Source organism: Gymnoscopelus braueri, assembly GCF_963280865.1.
Source record: "Gymnoscopelus braueri genome assembly, chromosome: 3".
Taxonomy (NCBI): domain Eukaryota; kingdom Metazoa; phylum Chordata; class Actinopteri; order Myctophiformes; family Myctophidae; genus Gymnoscopelus; species Gymnoscopelus braueri.
The window spans coordinates 46,927,815-46,949,557 of NC_137612.1; the positions used below are offsets into that span (position 1 = coordinate 46,927,815).

The 21,743-nt window shown below is 42.5% G+C and overlaps 1 protein-coding gene across 2 annotated transcripts; it reads right to left on the reverse strand.

The window, feature by feature from the left end:
- Positions 1-365: 365 nt before the first annotated feature.
- LOC308082337 (uncharacterized protein) lies at positions 366-20,003 on the reverse strand. 2 transcript variants are annotated; one of them, XM_080424057.1, is made up of 14 exons: positions 19,654-20,003; positions 16,978-17,146; positions 16,740-16,889; positions 16,434-16,536; positions 16,207-16,333; positions 5,040-5,338; positions 4,823-4,913; positions 4,587-4,703; positions 4,106-4,181; positions 3,718-3,975; positions 2,735-2,906; positions 2,001-2,149; positions 1,653-1,894; positions 366-675 (listed from the first exon to the last, which is right to left on the reverse strand). In XM_080424057.1, the coding sequence occupies exons 1-13, from the start codon at positions 19,744-19,746 to the stop codon at positions 1,695-1,697; spliced, it is 2,004 nt and encodes a 667-aa protein (XP_080280183.1). In that variant the 5' UTR covers positions 19,747-20,003; the 3' UTR covers positions 366-675; positions 1,653-1,694. The 2 variants fall into 2 exon arrangements, with proteins under 2 accessions (XP_080280183.1, XP_080280182.1); XM_080424056.1 differs by having other exon boundaries at positions 366-1,894.
- Positions 20,004-21,743: the final 1,740 nt, after the last annotated feature.

A 21,743-nucleotide genomic window follows, 5' to 3' on the forward strand; every position in this document is an offset into this window, starting at 1 on the left:
ATAAATAACCATGCAGGGTTTTGATTAAGAACACATTGATTTTCTCATCATTTGCTTCTTACACAGTAAACAGTCATGTGTAGTATAGTCAACATTTAATCTTTTCTTCTACTTACAGACCAGGTTGTCAAAATGTAAATACATGTCATTAACAGATATCAAGAAGTAGCATTTATGTCAAATTGCTTACCTAAAGAGCAGTTGCTTACACAACACAAGTATATCATCTGTTATCAACAGGGGAAGCCAAACGCAAGATATAGACTGAGTTGAAGAAAACATTTATTTATCACAGACAGACACACATTTGAAATATTTATTTATGTCCACATAAACAGAAGTACACGATGTACAAAGGACCGAAGTACAAGATGTACAAAGGACATAAACACTGCCAGTGCAGTCAGATAATGGGGAAACAGCCAGTTACAAAGTGCATGTAAGGCAGAGCATTGTTACATACAAAATACTTGTCGAACACAGCGGACCACAACAACAACAACATCATCATCATGGGTAAAGGAAACAACGCCTCCTCCAAATTGAGCGGCTTCCTATAATAGCTGAGGGCTCCATGCTCCTGGCGAGATATGCTCTCTGCAGCACGAAAGGATTCAGACAGGAACCTTCAAATCCAGGGTGTTGTTATACAACGGATGGTCTCAGGTCTGGGTGCTAAATCAGATAATGGGGAAACAGCCAGTTACAAAGTAAATCCTCTACTAGCTTCCAATAGGGCTGCCTCTCTGCAACACACACTCTATACCAGTGGTCATAGGTTGATTCTCCACACAGACACCTGAGTTCAAAGACAGAAAACACCCTAATTGTTTAGCCCTCCTTTTGGAGAGGCCGGCCATTTGCAGGGCCCTCACAACCAACTTGTGCACGTGTCCTAGACTACCAAAGATAAAAACCAAAAGTTTACATCTGTAGCCTAGCTGAGAGATGGTCTGCTCTAGCCGATGATATTTCAGCACTTTGGTTAGGAAGGCTTACTCTAAGCTGTAATCAAAAGTACAGCCGACCTCGAGAATGAACACCTCCCTATGGTTTTCATTAACAACAATGACATCAGGGGTGTTAGCTGAAATGTTAGAGAACACAGAATCATCGTTACACAGGTTAAACATGCTCGGCTTCACAGTAGAATGCTTATACAGCATGATGGAGGACCTGAAAATAGAAGTGATATCTTTAGATATCAAATCCACTATTCTGTCATGCCTACTTATGTAGAGTCCCCTGTATACATGGCACCCATTTAAGATGTGGGACATGGTTTCAGCTATTTGTTCATGACCATGATGTATACAGTGAGGAGCATGGTTGCCTGGAAACCAGATGGAGAGGTTAAGTTTAGAAGGTAAAACCTGCAACCTCGCTTTCAGAGTAAAGACAACAATGCATTCGTCTAAAGCAACATTTTTGAACACAGAATGACAGACAGAATGGTCCGCAGCAGCGAGACATGCAGTCTTCCCTTGCAACCTCAGTTCAGTCCAATGCCTTTGCTGTTGTGCCCATAAGAGGGGATTAGTCAGTGGGAGTTGGTGTTCTGTTCCACACACAGTCATAGATGCTCTGACAGAGATACTGGGGTCAGATATAAAGTCCTCCGAGACAGCCATCGCCTCAGAGTTAGACCCTACCCACTTCAAGGTGACATCAGCCCAACACCACAGATAGCAGAGCTAGCGATCCTGGTGGCCAGAAGAAAAGCGGGACTGCTGTGTCAGGTACTGGGTCACAGCTTCAGCCTTGTCGACCTGTTGGAAGGTTCTTGCAATGGGGGCAGGAGCAGCAGCAGCCAAACCTTCACTGACGGCTCTCAGGGCTGATGGACTTCTGGCATATTGGTCCTTCAAAGAGCCCATCAAATCAAATGCATAGTCTGAAGAGAAGAGAATATTATATTGAAACACACACATTATAAAAGTATAGCAGTATTTCCAAATGTGCAAATTGTTGATAATTCCAAATAGTTATTGAACACACACCGTAAGATGGTTTGTCTTTGATGGGATGCACAACATGTTTCCCTTTACGGAACCTAGGGTAGGACACTGCGTAGCGTGGTTCTCCAGCACAAGTAGTGGCCACTGTTCTGTTCCCATTGTGGTTGTAATGCATAGCTGCTAAAAGGAGCCTATGGAAAGGAGAAACATTTTATGAGAATTAATTTTATGATAATTAATGTCAGAGATGAGGATGAAAACTGAAACGCTCGCACACTGTGGGCTCCAGTTGTAAGAACAGTGCTGCTGTGACGTTTCGAGAGCCCGAAACATCACAGCAGCACTCAGGTGTAATAAAAGAAATCCTACAACTGGAGCCTGCAGTGTGCAAGCGTTCTCTTTCAGTTTTCATGTTATATTTTTTTGCTTAGCACCTGCCCAAGTTTGGTTGTGGATTGCGCATGTCTCTCCTTCATTTAGAGATGAGGATGAAGGCACAGTTACCAAGGGTGCAAGTGCACACCAGTCCTTGCAAGGTGCCAGCCAACGAAATAAACACTGTGGGATAAGAGTCGCTGCCGATTGCAAAAACATATTGTGTACACAGGAGTGTGCGGTGACTTTTTATTCTACTGTAATGAGTATAAGATCTTTTCATTCAGAATACATTTACTTAATCATTCTGAAATTTCAATGTATTGAAATTTCTAATTTTGCATTTTTACTGCCAAAACCAAATTATCTTACGACACTGATCCTTAATAGTCTGACTGTACCTGCTATGCATTCCAAGGAAGGAGAACCCTGTGTGCTTTGGGGCAAAGCGGATCATCAGGGAGTGGAACGCCTCGAGTGAGTAGGTTTGGTTCTGGGGAGACAGCTGCCGTACGTCTTTGATGAACAGTTTTTGACTCACAAGAGCCTCCAGTTGAACAGCTGCTGATGAACCTGCACACACATACAACATCAGCATCAACAGTTTTTTCAATCTCTCCCTGATCATATGCTTTTTTGTACATATTTGTGAAAGGTTATTATACAACAGGTAGTTCCGACCAAGCAATCTGATTGGTTGAAATAGCCATCTAGCCGTGCTTCAAACCAGCATGATAGCACAGGCCTAATCACATAATAAATCACTCCGCACCTGATTAGACCATATATGGCACAGCTGTGCTGTGACGTCACGCTGTCCCACGGTAGGAAAACAAACAGCAAGGCGAAAATAACTGATCTACAAGCTGACAACGACGCATTGTCAGCTTGTAGATCAGTTATTTTGGCCACGTGACACGGTCGTACGACGGAGCATATAGCCTACTAGAATTCATTCCACTGCTCAAGCATTGATAGCTCAGCTGTGTTGATGAGACGGTGCCTCAGAGCGCTGCTACAGGGACTATTTAATGTCTCAGTGAAAAACTCTTCTCTTTACAGGGAAACGGATAATAGCGAAACATTTTTATTATGAATTGCCCCACAATATGAATACATTTGGATGTGTTTTGTTGGTAACTGTTGTATAATCGCAATATTACACTCGAGGGTGTGCGTTACCTTACATTATTGGCACTTCAGTGATGCTCGCGGAACTCGGCTTCGCCTCGTTCCTGACCGCATCACTGGCGTGCCAATAATGACGGTAAAGCACACCCTCTCGTGTAATATTGCTTAATTCACATAGATATTCATTCAGACCATCAACAAAGTAACAGATCATGAAAAAGTGAACGTTTGCACATTCCTGAGCGATAGATACCTGGTTCAAGCCACTCCTTGTTTCTGTCCTCTCCTTCCAATGGCTCATGCTGACAGGCAGGGAATGCAGGCGTGTCATGCTCATGTATGTCTTGAGCATGATTGACCAGGCTTCTCCACTTTGCCTCCATCATGTCTGCATTGCCACTGGGAGTAGAACCGGCGGTCCAGTAGAGGTGGTTCACAAAAGACTGCTTCCAGAGCTTTACAACCTCACAGTCACGTTCTCTCGAAAGGGCATCCAACTTCTTGCCTACGGCTGTTATTGCACGCACACACACACGCGCACACACACAAACACACACTTTAAAATGGCACTGACAAAATTGAACTACTGTGATTGGTCTTGCCTTCCATGTAGCCATGCATTTTCAAGGACAAATACTTACATTTGGCAATATGCCAGATATCAAAGAAGTGTTGTGTTCCTTCAGCGCACAGCACATCTCGCACCCATTTTGCTACCTGCAGAATTGGTTGAATTGTACAGATACATGCCAGAATTTATGAGTTAACTAACCCTTCAAGTAAACTTGAAATGCATTCACATTCAAATATTTCTATTTCTAAAGTAAAAAAAATACAAAAAGTAATCTATCACCACAGAGCCCCTCTCAGTTTCTTGATCGCCACAAGTTGATCGCCACATGAGACCCATTGTAACCAAATTGCCATCTTATAAACACAGGAGACTTTATTCAACAGCTTTCAGAGGTAAATATCTCCAATTCCACTGCCAACATTTATTTGGTTACCCTTGACGTGGCCTCCCTTAGTTTACACAAATATCCCTCCATGACTTTTCTGCCAATTCAACTATCACCAGAGAAAGTGTGTGTGTGTTTGTGTGTGTCTGTCTGTCACTTGTACCTGGCGGTTTCTGTCGGTGACAAGGACTGCGACTTTCAAGTCCTGCTCCTTCAGTAACTTGATGCTGCGTTGCAGGCCCTCTATCTCACACCAGTTGCTGTTAGCAACTTCTGAACTCTGGAGCACAATCAGAGAAACAAAAAACTAACCTAAACAAATGGGAATCCCAAACACAAACAAAGTAGAATGTAGCCACATAGATATGGCAGAAGGTACATGATGCATGAATAACAGACCTGTACAAGCTGAAGGTCAATGACTTTATTCAGCCGGTCCTCAATAAGGGAGTATGTCCCGTATTTGGCACAGTGTCCTGGACTGTCCGATCTGTAAAAAGCACAAGGCAAGAGGAAAATTATGGATAGATGCCAAATGTCTTAATATACAAATTATTAATGTTGTACTTATGTGTATATTCTAATGATGAATATAACAATGAGCATGGTAACCAACCTGCAGTCTCCAGACAGAATCAATCCTCCTTCCATCTCCTTCAGCTCACTGAGGATACTGGCTTGCTGGCTCTGCCAGGCCTGGATGACGGTGGGAATGGTGTAGTAGCGCTGATGGCGGAAGTAGGTGTTCACGCTGGTGCACTGTAGGCCAAATAGCTGGAGCATTCTGAATGTCTGCTGGGGCATACACCCTGAAAAGTGTACAGCTCCACTGAGCTGCAGGTTGCACTCAGGCATATTTCTGTGCAGCATTGACTGGTTTCGCCAAACCCTCTTGAATCCACATGCTGAACAGACCTATGAAATATATTCAAATGATCAGTGGTGTACTGTCTGTGTGTACTTTCTTATGGCTGAGGAATAAAGTGAGAACGTTTTTGAAGAAGAAAAAAAACACAGAATTCAGCATAAGACACTGGGTTTTATGCTGAAATCAGATTGAAAGCACTATAGACCGGGAGCCAGGCCCAGCCCTCACGATGTTCTCTGCTAACTTTTTTTCACTATTATTTCCTGTTTGCATATACCTTGGGCCATCACAAGTTCATACTGAACACCCCCAACTCGGGGCCGTTTGGTCTCAGGGGCCCCAAAACCCCTTTTTGGGGCAATACTAATGAATACTAATGAAGTACTCAATTCAGTGACCTACGTTCAATGAAGTGAATGGCAGGTCGTTAAAATATGTGAATTCCTTCACCAGTAGCCATTAATTATCACCCCAAGAACGATAGCCACACACATGATAAGCCTTCACGACTTCACCTCAGAGTTAGACTAGTCAGACGGTCAGACCACATTCTTGCTGTTTGTATTGCTGCCCCCCAGCCCAGCCACTCCTGGGTGCAGCGTATCAGATGCGTATCAACGTATTAGATACGCCGTTTCGAACCGTTTTTGGATGTATACGGTGGCGACGAAAAAGATCTGCAGGCCATACTGCGTACACAGCGTACCACGGTAGAACACATCACTGGCCCTAGGAGGGGTCCACGCACGATTGCTTATTTATTTATTTTCTAGTTTGGATTTTTGGCATCCATAGGACCCCTAATACAGGGATTTTGATCATCCCAAGAAAAAAAGTGGTCCAAAGTGTTTTTTTTCCAATGTTTTATTATCCCTGTAGGAGCCATGAATTGGTTTATTGTTATTATGATTATGTTTGGTTATTGTTATTTATATATTTGGTCAATGCCCTGTCACTGGTGTGTGTGTGTGGATGAGTGAGTGACGGGCATAGGGGAGGATACCTGGTTACCTCAAAAGCACCACCTGACTACCTGCTGAGTGACAGACAGAGAGAGAGAGGGGGTGTTTGGGAGCCTACTTTTTGTTGACCGCTTTATACGTTATTTTGCTTTATTGTTTTGATTACTGTGATCGCCTTGTTATGAGTTTAAGCACCTTTAATTACGTTTCCTTTTGTTGCTTTAATAAACCCCTTAAAACGCATCGTTTGGATCCAGTGAATCTCCTTTGTTTGTAGCGCGTCACACAATAGATCTGGCCCATCTCATCGCCTCTCGCGACTTATTTTAGTTTATTTCTGTGCAGTCGCATACATTGTCAACAAAAAAACGGTAATGTTGATAGCATCAAACAGCAGAAGACGCACAGGATCAAGATCGGATGAAGTGGACATGAATTAAAGACGGTCGGAGACACAGACGGAGGACAACAAACATTTCGTGAGTCACGGTCAAAGTCAACCTCAAAGTCAGGTACGATTGCGGGCTGTATACTAAAGGAAGGAATGCAGTTCGCATATTCTTTAGTCCATTGGGGACGATGGAATGCCTGATCACAGGTTGAGTTGACAAAGCTAACTGAATGATAATAATAAGGAGCCTCCGTGCTGCGCTGTCAATAAAGGATTCTCTGCTGGCCCTTTAAATCCGCTGCTCCGTCTATTTAAAAATGCTGTTGCGCTGCTGTATGAATTGAATACATACCGTATATGTTTTCTGGATAAGTTTCCTTTCAATCTGTGGAATGTGGATGTGTTAAATGGCACAATTAATTGAGAAGGAAAATTAAAAGGAAAAATGAGTGATTTAAATACTGAGGAGGTTACCAGTTCTCAATCTGAAATGGAACGTGGGAAAAGAGAAATCACACTCACGGCAAAGGCCATGCTGAATAAAATTGAAAAGCTTGAACGGGAACGTTCAGTGTCTGTCAATAAGATGAAAGCACTCATACCGCAAATAAAGTCTTTAATGGAAAAAAGGGGAAATGTTTTGCGAGTGGAATCTCTACTGGTGACTTTGAATGAGCATAATGCAAATGCCATAATGTCTCATAATGGGTTATTGTCTATATTACCCGAAGAGGAAGAGGAAAAGGAAAGACAAAACGAATGGTTTTCCAGCATTTCAAAATATAGCAATTTATTTAAAGGTGAAGTGGAAAATTGGTTGAATGAATCAAAGGAAACAGGACATGTGTCTGACAGTGGTGCGCAAACTCAACACATGACACATGAACTTCAAGATGATGTACAGCCAAACGACAGTATTTCGAATGTGGGAAGAAAATCAAGAACGCAAAATTCTACTGCTTCAAAACTGTCTTCTGCATGTCTGAGGGCTCAAGCTGAATTGGCAGCCTTACAGATCAGACAGACCCTGTTAAAGGACAGACATGAACTTGAGGCTGAGGAGGAAACGTTGCGTAAAAGAAATCATGAGCTTGAAGCTGAGAAGGAAATGCTGCGCAAAAGAAAGGAGCAGATGCAGTTGGATGCGGACGTGGCAGCACAAATGGCCAAATTAAATGTGTTAAAATCTCAAAGTGTCATAAGTGGGAGATCCTCTAAAACAAGACATGCAGATGGAATGAATTCTTATGTGGAAAAAACGCAAGGAAAAGCACAAACCCTCAGTGCTAATGCCAGTCAATTCACACCAAGAATGTCACAAAATCAAGTGGACACAGGAACAAAGCCTAAAGACAAAAATACCTCTCAGTTCATTCATTCATTTCATTCACAATCACAGCCTCTGTCAGTTATGCAGCCTGGACCTAAGCCACGCCCACTTCAAAGCAATCATGATAATACACCAATGCAATATGTCTCAAATGTAACCACTACTCATCATGGAAATGCAAATGTTCATTCTGACGATGTTAATTCTGGAAATGAAAATGCAAATGGTCAAAATGACATGCTTGGTATTATGAGGAAACAAAATGAAATAACCACACTGTTAATACAGCAGCAATGCATCTCATCTTTGCCAAAGAGGGAGGTACCAATCTATGATGGGGATCCATTAAAGTATCATGCTTTTATGAGGGCTTTTGAGAATGGAGTGGAAAATAATACTCAAAATTACAGTGACCGTCTATATTACCTGGAGCAGCAGACAAAGGGTCTCCCCAGGGAACTGGTTAGGAGCTGCCAGCACCTGGACCCTGCAAGAGGGTATGCTAAAGCTAAGGATCTATTGAGCGAGGAGTTTGGAAACGAGCAGAAAATAGCATCTGCATACATGGACAAGGCTCTTTCATGGCAACCCATTAAGAATGAAGATGTGAAAGCTCTTCAAGAGTACAGCCTTTTTCTTAAAGGCTGCTGTAACGCCATGGAAGAGGTGCAATATTTACATGAGCTGGACATGCCTGCAAATATGCTGACCATTATAAGGAAGTTGCCATACAAATACCGGGACAAGTGGAGAAATGTAGCCTGTGAAATACAGGCAAGGCACAAACGAAGAGCTACATTTATGGACATCACTGACTTCATTGGGAAACAAGTGAAAATCTTAACTGACCCAGTATTTGGAAACATACAGGACGTTCCATCACTAACCACAACTAAAGGTGTGAGTAAATACACTCCACAACCTCGTTCTGGAATGAAGGGAACTAGCTTTGCCACTACTGTGACCCCTGTGAAACCCATGACTCGGTTTGGAACTAAAGAAAAGGAACATGTTCCAATAAGGAAGGACTGTCTTTTCTGTGGAGAAGGACATATGTTGGATTTGTGCCCCCAGTTGGGAAAAATACCACACAAAGAGAAGATAGGCTTCTTGAGAGAAAAAGGTGTATGTTTCGGCTGTCTGTGTATTGGACACATAAGCAAAGATTGCCGAAAACGGATTACCTGTGAAAAATGTGGTCTCAAACATCCAACTGTACTTCACATCATTTCAAGAGAAAGGTACAAAGACTCTGACCAAGCTGAAAGGAAATCAGGGATATCAGTAGACAGCACACTAATGTCGAGTGGTCTTACTGGGGCTGGTGACAATGACAACTGTAAACTGCCAATTGTTCCAGTATATGTAAAGTCCAAGAAGGGCAGTAAGATTGTTACCACCTATGCTTTCTTGGACCCAGGAAGCTCTGCAGTGTTCTGTACCGAAGCTCTAATGCACAAACTTGACCTTACAGGGAGGAAGGTACATATTCTCTTGCGGACAATGGGACAAGAGAAAGTTGTCACTAGCTACAGTGTGCCAGGACTGGAAGTAGCTGGCTTGAATGAGGAGCACTTCTGTGAACTTCCCAAGGCTTACACACAGGTGTGCATGCCTGTCCACAAGGGGAATATTCCGAGACAGAAGGATATTGAGGGATGGCCTCATTTAAAACAGGTTCATCTGCCTGAGATTGATGCCGACATCGAGCTGTTGATAGGGACAAATGTTCCTGAGGCTTTGGAACCATTGCAGGTCATTCGCAGTGTAAATAATGGTCCTTATGCCATCAGGACGATGCTGGGCTGGACTGTGAACGGACCGCTGACAGGAGACAGCGATGATGCAATGGCTTGTCATCAGCCAGAGTTAACGGTGAACAGGGTGTCTGTTTTGAACTTGGATGAACTTTGGGAGCAGCAGTTTAAGACAGATTTCCCTGAATGCATTACTGAGGAACAAACTGCCATGTCAAGAGAAGATCATGCATACATGGAACTGGTCACAAACTCGGCACAATTAGTGAACGGCCATTATCAGATCGGCTTACCGTTGAGGAGAAGGGACATCAGCATGCCAAATAATAAGAAAATTGTTGAGCAGCGTGCCTTACATCTGAAGAAGAGGCTTCAGAAGGATTCCTCATTCCATGCTGAGTATACAGCCTTCATGAACGACCTCGTTGCCAAGGGTTATGCCGAAAGGGTGACTGAAGAGAATCAGGAGCGTAGTGATGGTAAGATCTGGTACATCCCACACCATGGTGTTTACCATCCTACCAAAAGGAAGCTTAGAGTGGTGTTTGATTGTGGAGCGAGTTTCCAGGGAACATCACTTAATGCTCAGCTCCTACAGGGACCGGATCTTACAAGTTCACTCATAGGAGTAGTGACCAGATTCCGGAAAGAACCAGTGGTAATCATGGCAGACATCGAAGCCATGTTTCACCAGGTAAGAGTGCCCGCAGAGGATGCTGATTTGTTGAGGTTCCTCTGGTGGCCTGATGGCGATTTAAATCAAGACCCTGTTGACTTCAGGATGATGGTGCACCTTTTCGGGGCAACATCTTCCCCCAGTTGTGCCAACTTTGCTCTCAGGAAATCTGCAGAAGACAATAAGGAACAGTTCAGCCAGGAGGCAGTGGATAAGGTCCTTCATTGCTTCTATGTTGACGACTGTCTTGTGTCTGTGGCTTCAGAAGCGGAAGCAGTGTCACTCTATCACGAACTTGTCTCCATCTGTGCTAAGGGTGGATTTCGGCTTGTGAAATGGATAAGCAACAGTCGTGATGTTCTGACTGCAATACCTGAAAGTCACAGAGCAAAGACCATGAAAGGGTTGGACATGGACCAAGGTTTGCTAGCTGCGGAGAGAGTACTTGGTGTGGACTGGTGCATCCAGTCTGATACTTTCAAGTTCAAAATCCTGATGAAAGACAGACCACTCACCAGAAGAGGAATTCTCTCAACAGTCAGTTCTGTCTATGATCCTCTTGGCATCTTGAGTCCTGTCGTACTTTCTGCAAAGAAGATCATAAGGGATCTGTGCAGGAGAGCACTTGGATGGGATGATGCGATACCTGAGTCAGTTGCCCAGAAGTGGACAAGTTGGCTTGATGAACTTCACCAATTGGAGAAATGTAACATCGTGAGATGTCTGAAACCTGTGGATTTTGGAGAAATAATTACAGCGCAGTTACATCATTTCTGTGACGCAAGTGAGGAAGGCTATGGAGTAGTGACTTACCTCGTCTCCAAAAACGCACACTCACAAGTACACAGTGCCTTTGTCATGGGAAAGGCTAGGGTAGCTCCATTAAAAGTTGTCACCATCCCACGAATGGAGCTCATTGCTGCCACCATGGCAAGTCGCATGGATGTCTTGTGGAGGAAAGAGCTGCACATGGATCTTGAAGCTTCTGTATTTTGGACAGATAGCGCTTCAGTGCTCAAATACATCCGGAACGAGACTTCCAGGTTCAAAATCTTCGTTGCCAACAGAGTTTCTGAAATTCTTAAGTCTTCACAACCATCTCAATGGAGGTATGTGGAGACTGCAAGCAACCCAGCTGATATTGCCTCCAGGGGTGCGAAAGCGGAGGCATTCCTTAAGTATACAACATGGCTGTCAGGACCTCACTTTATTTTGCAACCTGAGAGTGAGTGGCCCGCCAATCCTGACGATTCTCATCGACTTCCATCAGATGACCCGGAGGTCAAGAAAGCTGTGGCAGCCAATGCTGTGCAGGCCAGAGAGGAGGTTGATGCAGTGACTCCCATGATCCATTACTTTGACTCTTGGACCCGTCTGAGAAAGTCGGTAGCTTGGATCTTGAGGTTTAAGACTTGGCTCTTGTCTCTTTGTGAGAGGAGGAGGCAAGTGAAAATCGACCTTGAACAGTCTGACTTGGATGTGGACCAAAAGAGATGTTCATTGGAAAAGACTATGGAAACCTTTAAGAGGGAAACGGTTTCAAGTTATCTATCAGTGGAGGAGCTTGCGCAGGCAGAATTGGAAATCATCAAGTTCAGCCAACTGAAGAGGTTTCCAGAGGAATTCACCAGGCTGCACAAAGGCAAAAGTGTGAAGGAGCAAAGTCACATCTACTCACTCTGCCCACTGATGGAAGATGGTGTCATGAGAGTTGGTGGTCGGCTCAGTAAGTCATCTATGCCGGCAGAAGCTAAGCATCCTGTAATACTCTCTAAGGATATGCACCTCTCAACCATTCTTCTGAGGCACATTCATCATGAGGTGGGACATAGTGGATGGAACCACATGTTGTCTAAGTTGCGTGAAAGATACTGGATCACTGGAGCCAGTACAGCTATAAGGAAAGTATTATCAAAGTGTGTCATCTGTCGAAGGTTGAATGCTCAGCCAGTGTCTCAGCAGATGGCTGACTTACCGTTGGAAAGAGTTACTCCAGAGGAACCCCCGTTTTCTCGTGTTGGAGTAGACTACTTTGGCCCTTTCGAGGTGAAGAGCAGAAGGAGTGTAGTGAAGAGATATGGAGTCATTTTTACTTGCTTAGCCATACGAGCGATCCATATTGAAGTGGCACCTTCACTGGACACTGATGCCTTCATAAATGCTTTGAGACGCTTCATAGCGAGGCGTGGACAAGTTCAAGAGTTGCGCTCTGATAACGGGACGAATTTCAAGGGAGCAGAGCGGGAATTGAGAACAGCCATTGAACAATGGAATCAGTCACAGATTAACGATGTTCTTCTTCAGAAGGGAATAAAATGGAATTTCAACCCCCCAGGGGGCTCACATCATGGAGGATCTTGGGAGAGGCTAATAAGATCAATAAGGAAAGTCCTCAATTCCACCTTGAATGTACAAAGTCTGGACGAAGAAGGCCTTCACACTGTTCTCTGTGAAGTGGAAGCCATCATCAATGGCCGTCCAATTACGACAGCATCCACGGATCCTAATGATCTAGAGGCGCTGACGCCAAACCACTTGTTGCTTTTAAAGACCTTACCATCTTTGCCACCTGGAGTCTTCCAAGAGCCGGACATCTATTCTCGCAGGCGATGGAGGCAGACTCAATATATGTCAGACCTGTTTTGGAAGAGATGGCTTAAAGAGTACTTACCTCAACTGCAGGAGCGCCAGCGATGGTCAGGAGTGAAACGCAACATTGTCCCAGGAGATATAGTGCTTATTGTGGACAACACTGCACCTCGGAACTCCTGGCTCATGGGACGAGTCGTACAAACCTTTCCTGATAAGAAGGGCTTCGTGCGCCAGGTTCGTATTAAGACAAAGAACAGCTGCCTGGATCGGCCAATAACTAAGATCTGCTTAATCCAGGAGTCCGAAGAGGATTAATGCTTGGACAATGACATGACCTGTATGATTCAGGTTGAAGATGGATTACAATTATTTATTGGATTACAATTATTGCTTGGATTTTGACCTTTTGACAATTTTTTGACTTTTGACCCTTTGACTTTGCGACGAGAGTGTTTACTCTGAAAATGACTATTTGCGCGGGAACATCTGGCCTTACGAACAATGACTCCTTTCGTGATCGGCTGAAAGAAGATTTTGTCTTATGTGAAAAAGAAAAGTTTGGGACTCTGATTACTGTTATTTATTTCATGTTCTCCTATTATGCATTTTTGATGTAATTATTAAGTCATAACCTAATAATTAGGGGCTGGCGTGTAGGAGCCATGAATTGGTTTATTGTTATTATGATTATGTTTGGTTATTGTTATTTATATATTTGGTCAATGCCCTGTCACTGGTGTGTGTGTGTGGATGAGTGAGTGACGGGCATAGGGGAGGATACCTGGTTACCTCAAAAGCACCACCTGACTACCTGCTGAGTGACAGACAGAGAGAGAGAGGGGGTGTTTGGGAGCCTACTTTTTGTTGACCGCTTTATACGTTATTTTGCTTTATTGTTTTGATTACTGTGATCGCCTTGTTATGAGTTTAAGCACCTTTAATTACGTTTCCTTTTGTTGCTTTAATAAACCCCTTAAAACGCATCGTTTGGATCCAGTGAATCTCCTTTGTTTGTAGCGCGTCACACAATAGATCTGGCCCATCTCATCGCCTCTCGCGACTTATTTTAGTTTATTTCTGTGCAGTCGCATACAATCCCTATGAGACCTGCAGGATTGCTGGCTGGAACGCTGGCGAGACTGTCTTTCGGAGACTTTGGCAGGCTCAAATTTAGACGTAGCCCAAATATAGAGATATCATTTGATTCTAGACAACCTCAGGTTTCCAATGGGACCAACCTTGTCATGCTAGACCACATTTTGGCGAGGGAAAAACAGCCCTCACCATTTTCCAAATCTCATGCAGTTTTGGGCAAGAACCATGCAGTTTTTTGCACGCAGTACAAATATGTAATTTCTGCCTATTGTAAAAAGGAGACCACTTTACTGTATCTATAGCTGTATGAGACCACTGTACTTAATCTATTGCTGATATGAGACCACTGTACTGTATCTAGACCACTGTACTGCATCTATAGCTGTATGAGACCACTGTACTGCATCTATTGCTATATGAGACCACTGTACTGCATCTATAGCTGTATGAGACTATAACTGTATTGCATCTAGACCACTGTGCTGCATCTATATCCCACTGTACAGAATCTATAAACCACTGTACTGAATCTATAAACCATTGTACTGCATCTATAGACCAATGGTCCAGTGGTCTACAGAGCCTGGGGGGGGGCCCAGGCTCTGGAACAGCTTGCCCTCAGTGGGGGGCGGTCGCCGCAAAGACTCGGTAGATGCAGTACATTGGTCCACAGATGCACTACAGTTGTCTATAGATGCACTACAGTGGTCTATAGATGCACTAGCGTGGTCTACAGATGCACTGTGGTGGTCTACAGATCACGACAACGGTCTACAGATGCAGTATAGTGGTCTACAGATGCACTACTGTGGTCTATAGATACAGTAGTTAGTCTATATATGCAGTACAGTAGTCCCATACAGCTATAGATCCAGTGCAGTGGTCTCTAGATGCAGTACAGTGGTCTTAAGATGTAGTATAATGGTCTATAGATGCAGTACAGTGGTCTCAAGATGCTGTACAATGGTCTTTATATGCGCAGTACAGTGGGATATAGATGCAGCACAGTGGTCTAGATGCAATACAGTCATGGTCTCATACAGCTATAGATGCAGTACAGTGGTCCAAATACAGTACAGTGGTCTCATATCAGCAATAGATAAAGTACAGTGGTCTCATACAGCTATAGATACAGTACAGTGGTCTCCTTTTTAAAATAGGCAGAATACGCAGTACAAATATACATATTTGTACTGCGTGCAAAATGGTTCTTGCCCAAAACTGAATGAGATTTGGAAAGTGGTGATGGCTGTTTTTCCCTCGCCAAAATGTGGTCTAGCATGACAAGGTTGGTCCCATTGGAAACCTGAGGTTGTCTAGAATCAAGGATCTCCATCTTTGGGCTACGTCTAAATTTGAGCGTGCCACAGTCTCCGAAAGACAGTCTCGCCGGCGTTCCAGCCAGCAATCCCGCAGGTCTCATAGGGGTAATAAAACATTGAAAAAAAACACACTTTTTTTCTTGGGATGATCAAAATCCCTATATTAGAGGTCCTGGATGCCAAAAATCCAAACTAGAAAAATAGATAATAAGCAATCGCACGTGGACCCCTCCTAAGGCCTCTACTATGACTGAATATTACATTTTCTCCGATTTGATGTATAGTGCAGAATTTTGGCAGTTTTTTTGTGTGTGTTTCTGGGGATGTTGTAGGTCATATTTAAAAATACAATGGTAGCAAGCACCAGAATCCTATTTTGCTACTTACCCCTATGTGTCAGGATAGTCCATGCCGAATTTCATATGTGTAAGACAATTTATGTAATTTTAGTAAATTTATATTGCCATTAACATGAATTTCGCCCCAAAAAGGGGTTTTGGGGCCCCTGAGACCAAACGCCCCGAGTTGGTGGTGTTCAGTATGAACTTGTGATGGCCCAAGGTATATGCAAACAGGAAATAATAGTGAAAAAAAGTTAGCAGAGAACATCCTGAGGGCTGGGCCTGGCTCCCGGTCTACTAGCATAATGCAAAGTGATAACCCGCTTCAAACTGCACTAAGATCAGACAAAACACATGAAGTCCACTATGCAAAGTGAATGCATGACATTGACACATTCCAAGAGGGTACACGCCACCAGAGCTTTCTACAGGTGCAGGATAAAAAGTACCTGTTGGATTTTCACAAATGTCCCCTCCTGTCTCTGAATGATGGCTTGCGTGGCCTCACAGCAGCTCGGGCAAGTGGCAAACAGCTCCATGAGTTGGCTGTGACACACAATATACTTATCGATATAGCTGAGAAAAAATAAAGGAAAAAAAAACAAAAGTTTGATTAACACTGAACAGCCAGTATCGTGACATGAACAGATTAGTGTAACTGTGTAGTGTGTCTTACCAAGGGGCAGAGGATGCTTCAAGGTGTGGCGAGTCATCAGAGTTCTCAGAGAAGAGCTCGTCTTCAGCCTCTGGAACCCAATTGTCATCACCTTTCTTTGGTGCTGAAATGATTAGTCGATACATCGATTAGTTCATCAACATAATTAACACATTCTGATTTTTTTTTTTTTTTTTTTTATCCCACGATTTTGTAACCCTATTTTTTACACCCAGTGCCAATTGTCTATGTAATCCTGGGCACTACCTTCCCTCTGCCAACCTAGGGAGGCCAATATCGATTATAATTGGTTGCACGGCCCCTCACCTGACTGCTCGCTATCACTCTGAGAGATGGTGCATTGGCTTTGCATCGGACTGGCCTCAAAGCTTGAAATGTCTGTCTGTGTTTCCACAGACACCATTTGGGGGACTGCCTGTGTCCCTAAGGACAACATCTGGGGGAAAACCTGGATCCCTGTAGAAAACAACAAGTGATATAATCGTAACCATTCTCTATAAAAGGCTGTTGGCTAAAACGTAATTAAACGCAAATTAAAACCTACCCAAAGAACGGTGTGGTGGTCTCCGGTAGCTATACTGAGTTGCCTTGTGTGCCGACTCCCTTTGTGGCTCAGAGGGTGGAAGAGAGGGTTCAGAAGATGGGCCAGCTTCCTCCTCTTCCATCATAGGCTCCTCTGTCACGTCAGGAGTCGCAGAGTGGCTTTGAAGCGTCTGTTGTTAAAAAAAAGGAGCATTCAGTGTTTACGGTTCTCATAGTGGGTTCCAGGAGGTACCCATTAAAATGAGAAAATGTTTTATTTCACTATTATTAATTACACTCCAACACTTAGACCGCAGGCAGGGCACAGACTGTGGACCTCAACCTTTTCAAATATTGGAAATAATTGTATATCTTCAACCCCTACACTAAAGTAACAGAACTAAGGGATGTTCATATGCAATCTACTTGATCTGATCATAACCTTGCTTTCAATGAATCAAACTCACTCTGGCCTGTGCTCTTACACAGTGGTAAAAAACATTTGCTGCCTGCTCCGAATGCCATGAAAAACACTTTTATCATTACAGACTTTCCATACTTGTGTAGGAAACCTGATTTTACATGACAAGATAGTCTACAGTACAAAATATTTTCAAATGGGGTCTGCAGCCTAACGTGTCATTGACAATACAATGAGAGCCACTGACTTAGGAAACAGCTTGCATTAGACAATGATATTCTTGTACCTCAAGCTTTTGCATGTGGATAACAATTTGTAACATTTTAATTTGCACATGAGCCTGCAAATAGATCACATACTACACATGATACTAAATGTACATAGGATATCAGACATTGAATAGCAGTGGTGTAAAGTAACTCAGTACATTTACTCAATTACTGTACAAATAAAAATGTATGTAACAATTTTCACTACTTCTACTCCACTACGCCTCAGAGGCAAATATTGTACTTTTACTCCACTACAATTATTTGAAAACTTTAGCTACTAGTTACTTCATAGATTTAGATTATTATTATTACAAAATATACGCCACTTCACCCCTATGATTATTTGAAAATAGCCGATCTACAAGCTTACAACTTGTGACCTTGTATTGAACTGTACTTCCCTGTGCTTGTCTTTGCAAACTGTAATAAAGTATTCAATCAATCAAAGGTTGATTGATTAGATCTGCTATTTTCAATATAAATATATATATATATATATATATATATATATATATATATATATATATATATATATATATATATATCATATTTCTAAATATATATATATATATATATATATATATATATATATATATATATTTAGAAATATGATAACGTCTGAAATGGGACATTCTGCATAATGAGTACTCTTACTTTTAGTACTTGTATAGTAAGTATATTTTGACGCCAATACTTTTGTACTTTTACTCAAGTAAATTTGAATTACCGGACTTTTACTTGTAACAGAGTATTTCTACATTGCAGTATTGATACTTTTACTTAGGTACAAAACTTGAGTACTTTTCCCACCACTGTTGAATAGCATTATAACTGCTCAGTTTCGCCTAGCTGAGGGCTCATATCACCAACATTTATACTTATTGCCAACTCTCACATACATAAACGTTCAGATTTCAAATATAAAGTGCTTACCCCCGAGCCACGGATGTTACAAGGCGACCCGGACCGCGATAAGTACCCGTATCTCCCGTATTGTTCAATAAAAAGCATTTTAATCCCATCGCCGGCCATTTTCTTTTTTTGGGGTAATGTATCAGAGTGCAAATACACCTCCCAACCATTAGTGTCGCATGGTTGAAAGTATCGGAGACAATTTGGAGAAAATGGCCGGCGATCGGATTAAAATGCTTTTTATTGAACAATACGGTTGATACGGGTACTTATCACGGTCCGGGTCGCCTTATAACATCCGTGGCTCGGGGGTAAGCACTTTATATTTGAAATCTGAACGTGTATGTACATGTGAGAGTTGGCAATGTAAAAAAAAAAATCGAACACCGCTATAAACCAGGGGGACTCGGCACCATGACGCTTGTTTACAAGCGTCATGTGAAGCATGGCTACCCCCTCCCCTTCTGATTTTGGCATCGCTACTGACTGCTTACCAGTGGTGTAAAGTAACTAAGTATATTTACTCAAGTACTGTACGCGTTGTGAGCTTGTAGATCGGCTATTTTCAAACATGTGCGTACTTTTATCATGTGCGAGCAACAAGCGCTGGTGTTACGACATCCGAGCAAAACAACTAACCATCATCGGGTCCAAAACACGAGCAGGACGGGGACACACACATCGCGGGGTCCTGGGACTACCAGGGGGTCCGGGCACCACCAGGGGGTCCCGGGACTCCCGCGAAAACATTACAAACAACGTCATAAACAACAGTTCTGCGTGCAGCCCCATGCCAGGGTCGGTGTTGCCAGGTTTAGCGAGAAAAAAAAAGCCCCCGGTGGTCCCCCGACCCGACCCCCACTTCGGCAGTGGCACGTAGGTGTTGAACTCTAGAGGTTCATTTTGATACCAATACTTTTGTACTTGTACTCAAGTAAATTTTTAATTCCGGACTTTTATTTGTAACAAGAGTACTTTTACTTTTACATTTGAGTACTTTTTCCACCGCTGCTGCTTACATGTACTTTTGATAGTCCTGCAAATCCTAACACATGTTAGCGTCAAAAAGATAGTTAGTTAGATCCACACTTACCCGAGACAAACCAAGTTTGTGAACTGCAGCAGCTGATCTTGCACTCCCAGAGGGTTGTCCAGGCGACTGTATAGAAGGTATAGCACCTTCCATAAGTCTCACCCGGTCCAAAGTCCTGAATCCCAATCTATGAGAGATCAGATCCCCTTGAATATAATCCTCCTCTCTGAAATGGGCTCCACATATTACGGAGTGTCGGTCTTTCACCGACGACGCAGTAAAATCACCCCTTTTCAACTGCACGAATCTCACCCATGATCTAAAGGCTGGCGTGCCTTTCTTTGGAAAAGCGTGGACTTTATGTCCAGAAAGGGTGGAATTGGTACACCCTCCACACGCACAAATATTAACCATTCTTGCAACTAAAGTCAGGCTAGAGAAGATAAAATAGCAGATCTACAAGCTCACAACGTGTTGCCTCGGTTAGTAGTCAACAAGTGCAACCAGGATGTAGTAAGAAGAGGGCTCTTTGCTTCCGCCACTACCTGCGTGTGAATCTCAGCGCCCCCTGCTGCCTTGATACCTGCTGTGACGTCATCATTACGCTGACACACGCACGCTATGAAATGTGGACCAAAATATGCGCGTGCATGAGGGTCGTGGTTGGGCGGACAAAATGTTCGATAAAAACGCTAAAACTGGGTCAATTTCGCTAAAAAAATTTTCCTCTTCATTAAAGTCACCTTTGTCCTAGTCCACATTGTGTATTGAACAAAAATACAACCTGCAAGTTGGCCTTTAAAGCAAAGATATTCCAGAACAAGAGACGACACTCCACAGAGTTAAAAAATAAGCGACACTCCCATTACGTCCCATTATAACAACCAGTAGCGCCATTTTGGAGTGATAGCTACTTCCGGTTGCTTTAGAAAAATAACATTAAAAAAGTCATGCTGTACAAAGAACTGGTCTGTGTTGAACGAAGAAAAAGTATTATAAATATGCATACTAGTACTCCTATAACCACACCATATTTATGATGAAATTAGTAACACAACTGTAAGCCACAGTATGCCAACTGACAGGCAGAATATTGTTGATATTGTTAACCATTATTGTTTGATTGTACATGAGACCTTTCTCCCCAGACATAACAGTCAGAACTTAAAAACAAATCCAGTCAAGTCATCTTTATTAATGTAGCACATTTATAATCAGTTGCTTTCCAATGGGGCATTACAAAACAGAAACACATGATACCTACTGTACATAATAAATCATTGTCCACAAAATGCCAGACTAATGTCAAACAGATAAAATATAATAACATTATACATTAGACAAATCCAAAATATATAATTCATGCTAAATTATTGACTATGATTATTGATTATTTTTATAATTAAATTATTGGCTATTCTATGCTTTTTGATCTGTTGAGCAGTCTATGATCATATGTAGCAGCAATGGTGGTTTTCACTGTCTGGCACTTAGTTGGGTGATCAAGCCAGCCTTGGAAAACGCCTAAGTGATCATGTGCCCGAAAACGTTGCTCACACACGATATAATGTTTTTGATTCATTAAGAGCAGAGTCTTTTCCAGATAATGTGTAGCTCACTGGAAAAGAGGCGTCTTGACTGTGATTTCACTCCAAGATGGCGGCAGGGCTGCCCCAGAGCAAGGACTGCTGCGCCATCTAGTGGTGATTCCAAAAATGTAAGGACTTTCGTTTCTGGAATCTCTTTGTTACTCTCTCTCTCAGTGTTACGTAACGAGATTGTAAAGGAAAAACGCCAACGCCAGAGGCCAGACTTCTCCCAACGTCTGTCATTTATTTTATGACTGCCTTGTGTAAAAAATATTTGTTGGCTTGATTAACAATATATCTTTAAGACATTAACATTTGGATTTATAGATAAAAATAAAAAAAAACGCATTTTCTTATGATAAATTTATTTTGTATGTTGGAACCATTTTATTTTGTATGGAAATCTTCACAAGTTTGAATGGGCTAAAAGGAAACCACACATACAATTCAACAGTTCAACACAGTAAAGCAATGAAAATGAATCATATACATAGGAGTCTTGTATGTTTATTGATTTGTATGATTCTTATGTTAAGATGTAGGTCAATGTACCATGTGAAA